A 6,138-nucleotide genomic window follows, 5' to 3' on the forward strand; every position below is an offset into this window, starting at 1 on the left:
TGTGTGACCCCCTTCCTCTTACTACCATCTGACCTCTGTGACACCCCCAGCCCAGTCTGGACACTCTGCCTGACCCTCCTGGGTTTGTCCTGGTGGAATCTGCCAGCTGGCCCAGCTCTTCCTCACCACCCATCCACCTTCACTAGGAAGGAGCCTAGGTGGGCCAGTGCCTGCTGGGGAGAGGCAGGGAGTGGCTGGCTGGCTGCTGATGCCTGCCGTTCACCTAACCCTGGAGACAGAGCTTCTCCCTCGCCTGCACTCACTCCTCCTCATGGCCACTCCTTAGCAGTCCTGGGCCAGGGACCCTGCCTGCTCGGGGCCTCGATTTCCCCTTCTGTAAGTGTACAGGGTTGGACTAGATGACCTCCCGGGCCAGGCTGAGTCCTGTGACTGGGGGATGGTGGGGTTGCCTGGGGACAAAGATGCAGTGTGTGCCGCCCCTAAGCCCAGGGCCGGACAGGCCCAGCCAGATGTGCGCCTCCCCCTTGAGTCGCCAGCTGCTCGGGGCTGGGCCCCGTCCTCCCACCCCTCTCCTGGGGGTTGCTGGGCCGTGGCAGGCAGACGCTAGAGAGCCAGGGCTGATGAGGAAACTACCACTCGGCTCCATCTGGAACAGTTCCTTCTAGAGCTCCTGGCCAAGGAGCCTGGCTGCTCACATGCCTTAGTCTTGGGGCCTGAGCAGAACAGGCTCTGTCCTGGGAAGGGGCACCTCAGACACGTGGGCGTGGCTGAAGAACAGGCTCCATTCCCTAGAGGGTTGCACCTACTCTCGGTCCCAGCTTGCAGCAGCCAGAGGTCCCTCGGGCCCACAGTCCTCTCTGCTCTCACTGGGACCTCCATCCAGACCCATCTGGGAGCCAGGCCGGCACATAGCAGTGAGGCCTGAGTAGAGACAAGAGTGGGTCCCGAGGTTAGAGAGAGAGAGGGAAGTGTGTGCTGATGTGTGCACAAGCCCCCCACCCCACCCCACCGCCCTGCTCTTGCGGGAGAAGGCTTGTCCTCTGGCACACTGCTGCCTGCCTTCTAGCAGGAGGGTACGTGCTCCTTGAAATAAGGGTTCTGTGCTCTATTTGGCAAACTCTGTTAAACAAAGTCAGTTTCCTTTACCTGCAGAACTTGCCAGGGCCTTGAGATAATTAATGTGTATTAGCAATCTCTAATGAGCATCCATGGGCAGCTTCCCATACTTTTTGGTCTGCATCTCCAAGCTGTTCAGAGACTGTGCCCACCCCTCTTCTCCATAGTAGCGTCAGTGAAAGATGAGGAAGCAGAGGGTAACCTCTGAGGTTAATAAAGTTCTCCCGCTCTCTCCTACCCCCAGCACAGGAAGGACTGCCTGCCTCCATCGGGTCTTCCCAGACCCTGGCAGGGCAGAGGGAGACCCAGCTGAGCCTCCACCGTGCCACTTGGTGGCTGTGTATCCATGGGCTAGTCAGTTCTTCTTCCAAACCTTGTCTTCCTCACCTATGAAATAGGATATTACTAGCCACTACTTGTGGGTTTCTTGTGAGTCTTAACTGAGATAGTACAAATTAGAAATTCCTAACTGTGGCTGGCACCGAATGAATGCCTAGCCAGGCTGTGGTGGTTACAGTGGCGATACAGCTGGTGTTGGAGGAGGCCCTGACCCTGTATCCTCTTGTCCCGACAGAGTGAAGACACTTCCACGTGGACGCCTGACCATGTGCCTGCGCTGAGCAGCAGAGCCCACCAGGCATCTCTGTCGTGGGCGGCAGGACCCCGGTGCTCATCTGTGGACTCCCCGCAGTTGGCAGGTTCCCCCACCAGCGGGGTCTGGGCCTCGGCCCCACCATGTCGAGCCTCGGCAGTGGCCCCCAGGACACCGGCGGTAGCAGCAGCGGCAGCAACGCCAATGGCAGCAGTGGCAGCGGCCCAAAGGCGGGAGTGGCAGACAAGAGTGCAGCGGTGGCGGCTGCCGCGCCAGCCTCGGTGGCGGATGACGCACCACCCCCTGAGCGCCGGAACAAGAGCGGCATCATCAGCGAACCCCTCAACAAGAGCCTGCGCCGCTCCCGCCCTCTCTCCCACTACTCCTCCTTTGGGGGCAGCGGTGGCAGTGGCGGTGGCAGCATGATGGGCGGGGAGTCTGCCGAAAAGGCTGCCGCGGCCGCAGCCGCTGCCTCCCTGTTGGCCAATGGGCACGACCTGGCGGCGGCCATGGCTGTGGACAAAAGCAACCCTACCTCAAAGCACAAAAGTGGTGCTGTGGCCAGCCTGCTGAGCAAGGCAGAGCGGGCCACGGAGCTGGCAGCCGAGGGACAGCTGACGCTGCAGCAGTTCGCGCAGTCCACGGAGATGCTGAAGCGCGTGGTGCAGGAGCACCTACCGCTGATGAGCGAGGCGGGCGCTGGCCTGCCCGACATGGAGGCCGTGGCGGGCGCCGAAGCCCTCAACGGCCAGTCCGACTTCCCCTACCTGGGCGCCTTTCCCATCAACCCGGGCCTCTTCATCATGACCCCGGCGGGCGTGTTCCTGGCTGAGAGCGCGCTGCACATGGCCGGCCTGGCCGAGTACCCCATGCAGGGAGAGCTGGCCTCCGCCATCAGCTCGGGCAAGAAGAAAAGGAAACGCTGCGGCATGTGTGCGCCCTGCCGGCGGCGCATCAACTGCGAGCAGTGCAGCAGTTGTAGGAACCGAAAGACTGGCCATCAGATTTGCAAATTCAGAAAATGTGAGGAACTCAAAAAGAAGCCTTCCGCTGCTCTGGAGGTAACGGCGCCTTAGAGGGAGGTGTGTGGGCTCTTGGGTCTGTCTGGCAGTCCAAACCCACCCCCACCCCCATCCCCACCTTTCCTGCCTGGGCAAGTGTCTGGGGGATGCCCGGCCTGTCCCTGGGCTCTGGGGTCCTAGGCCAGGCTCCGAGACACCAGTTCACTGCCCCAAGAGTCAGAGCCACATCCCGAGATGCCCTTAGGTTGTAGTCTGCAACCTAGGCAAGCATGTAATTCCAGGCAGGGACCTAGCAGAATCCCGCCAGGCCCCGGGATTCTGAACCCCTCCTGGAGTTCTGGGTCAGGTATTGAGATTCCCACACAGGTCTTAAGTCTCTGACTTTCAAACGTGTCCTAAAGCTTCCAGTCTGTGACCTAAGATTCTGGGACTCTCCCCTGCTCCATATGAGGGGGTTCTGTCCTGTAGACCCTCTGGCTTTGAGGGATAAGTCCTTCATTTGCCCCTTCAGAGCCCAGCCTTTCCCCCAAGGCCACCCAAGGATAGAGCAGCTCCAGTGCTGACTGCTGTGCTCTGAGGCCTGGAAGACCCTAGCGCTAGGTACCTAGCTGACCGATTTGGGGTGCCTGGAGGCCCCAAGTTGAGTCTGGGTGCATAGTTGATGGCCAGGGTTCCTATGGGCCTGGGGTTAGAGGGTGGCTTGAGCCTGGGATGTGGGTAAAGCCTGTCTGCTATGGGATTGGCTTTGAGAAGGCAGAAGGGTTCCCATGCTGCTTTCTCTCCACCCCCATGGCAGGGCCTGTCCCCATGCCCCCAGCCATGAGAGCCTAGCTGTGGTGCCAGGCCTGGGTACAAAAGCATCTTTTCAGCCTGCTGTCCCTGCCCTGTCCCTGCCCCTCCACGAGTGGGCTTGACGCAAATGTCCAGAATGGTTGGAAAACAATAATGGCATCCCAGCAATGGCTATCCCCCCCAACTCACCCCAGCCCCAAACCTCATATCTGTTCTCCTGTCCAGAAAACACACCTGTATGCACACGAAGGCAGCCGCTCTCCTCTCATGTAGAGACAGACAGATACACACACACACACACACACACACACACACACACACACACACACACACACACACACACACACACACACACACACACACACACACACCCTGCCCTGTACACAGTCTTATTATAGATGCAGCCTTTTAATAAACACAGCAAGCATCCTTCCTTCTCACCACAGCTCCAAACACACTACACACTGTAGCATAGCTCAAGGCACACATCCTTGTATGCGTCCAGTGCACACGCATACACACTCATTCGACAGAAACGTGAACACAACTCCCAGATGCATCATGGCCACCTGCCGCTTGTAGCCTTTGGACCAGGGAAAGGGGTCTTGCTGTCTGGAAGGAGGGTTCCTGGGCACAGTGGCTCAGGAGGCCTCACGGTGCTCCAGGCTCTCCGGTGGCCCAGCGGGTCAGGCTTCTCTGGCCTGGCCAGGATGGCAGGAACTCCAAGGGGTGGCTGCTTTTACTCCATGCCCATTCCTCCGCCATGAGGCCATCCACGGGGGAACGTCTTTGCACCAGGCCCAGCCGGACCCTGACTGAACTCTCTCCTTGTTTTTGTCTCCCGCCCCCGCCAGAAGGTGATGCTTCCGACGGGAGCCGCCTTCCGGTGGTTTCAGTGACGGCGGCGGGAACCCAAAGCTGCCCTCTCCGTGCAATGTCACTGCTCGTGTGGTCTCCGGCAAGGGATTCGGGCGAAGACAAACGGATGCACCCGTCTTTAGAACCAAAAATATTCTCTCACAGATTTCATTCCTGTTTTTATATATATATTTTTTGTTGTCGTTTTAACATCTCCACGTCCCTAGTATAAAAAGAAAAAGAAAAGAAAAAAATTTAACTGCTTTTTCGGAAGAAAAACAACAACAACAAAAAGAGGTAAAGATGAATCTGTAAAGTACCGAGACTTCCTGGGCAAAGAATGGACAATCAGTTTCCTTCCTGTGTCGATGTCGATGTTGTCTGTGCAGGAGATGCAGTTTTTGTGTAGAGAATGTAAATTTTCTGTAACCTTTTGAAATCTAGTTACTAATAAGCACTACTGTAATTTAGCACAGTTTAACTCCACCCTCATTTAAACTTCCTTTGATTCTTTCCAACCATGAAATAGTGCATAGTTTGCCTGGAGAATCCACTCACGTTTATAAAGAGAATGTTGATGGCGCCGTGTCGAAGCCCCTCTGTATCCATCCACGCGTGCGGAGCTGCCGCAAGGAGCTCACAGAGCGGGAGGGAGCAGCTCACCCACCCCCCGGGCCCAGGCCAGCCTCGCTGTACCCGCGGTCCCCAGAATGGGACCCCCCCCAACCCTAACAGTGATGATTTTGCAAAAACGAAAGTTCTGTTCGTTTATCCATTGAAATCTGGGAAGCTCATGTCTCGATATTTCCGATCCTGGCTACTTCCCTTAGAGAAAATAAGCCCTTTTTTTCTGGCCTCACTGATGGCAACAGAAGAAAGGGCCTCTTTGCGTGGCCCCCTGCTGGTGGGGGTGGGTGCCCAGGGGCCCCCGGTGGCCTGGGCCCCCTTGCCCATGGCCAGCTTCCTGCTGATGAACATGCTGTTTGTATTGTTTTAGGAAACCAGGCTGTTTTGTGAATAAAACGAATGCATGTTTGTGTCACGAAGCACCACTGGCTTCTTGCTCTCCGGTTTTGGGGCCTGGCTTGGGGGTTGTTGCTGGACAGGGCTTGTCTGGGGCTACCTTGGGAAGGAGGAAGGATGGCCCAGGGACATTTAGAGTAGGGATCTCCTGGGAAGTGAGGCCGTCTGGATCCAGAAGGGGGGCAAGTAGGAGCAGCCCTGGCTGACGAGATGGAAATGCTCTTCATCCGGAAGTGGCCGGTACTGGAGCACCTCACCTGCCTGATTGTACCCCCTACCTCAGGATCTGGACCTCCAGGGACCTTCACTTACCTGGTGCCACCTTCTCTGTTCACCTGAAGTCATCAGATCCGATCAGTGCAAAGGAGCCAGCAGTACTGGCTAGGGGTGGGGACTGAGCTACCTGTTCAGGTTCTTATTTGTTCTTCCTTGCAGGGATCTAGTAAGGTGAATCCCCAGGGATCAGTTTTAGCCCAGGTTCATGGGGACCTGGCTGTGCCTGGCACACACACACACACAGTCACCCCCACGTACCCCCCTTCAGGCCTGGACGTGTCCCTGGCTTTGGCTTTTGGCATCCACCCCATACACACACCCCCTGCCCCCACCGAAAGATTGTTGGCACAAGGTCGTCTGGGACCTCCAAGACCACATGTCTGGGGAAGTCACCACACAGCCGCATGGTCTAGGCCAGGGCAACCGGAACAGGAAGGGGTGGCAGCTGCACGCCCCAGCCCTGGACATCACAGAGGCTGGACGTATGCAGGATGCGGC

General features: G+C 57.5%; 1 protein-coding gene across 3 annotated transcripts in view; it reads left to right on the forward strand.

Moving 5' to 3' along the window:
- The window catches only part of CXXC5 (CXXC finger protein 5), a 34,088-nt gene extending 28,701 nt beyond the window's left edge, over window positions 1-5,387 (forward strand). For all 3 annotated transcript variants that reach the window (XM_036847968.1, XM_036847970.1, XM_036847969.1), the window contains exons 2-3: window positions 1,652-2,730; window positions 4,338-5,387. In XM_036847968.1, the coding sequence (XP_036703863.1) occupies window positions 1,813-2,730; window positions 4,338-4,382 (963 nt within the window). In that variant the 5' untranslated portion in view covers window positions 1,652-1,812 and the 3' untranslated portion in view covers window positions 4,383-5,387. The remainder of the gene's footprint in view (window positions 1-1,651; window positions 2,731-4,337) is intronic.
- Window positions 5,388-6,138: the final 751 nt, after the last annotated feature.

Source organism: Balaenoptera musculus, chromosome 3 (assembly GCF_009873245.2).
Source record: "Balaenoptera musculus isolate JJ_BM4_2016_0621 chromosome 3, mBalMus1.pri.v3, whole genome shotgun sequence".
NCBI classification, from domain to species: Eukaryota; Metazoa; Chordata; class Mammalia; order Artiodactyla; family Balaenopteridae; genus Balaenoptera; species Balaenoptera musculus.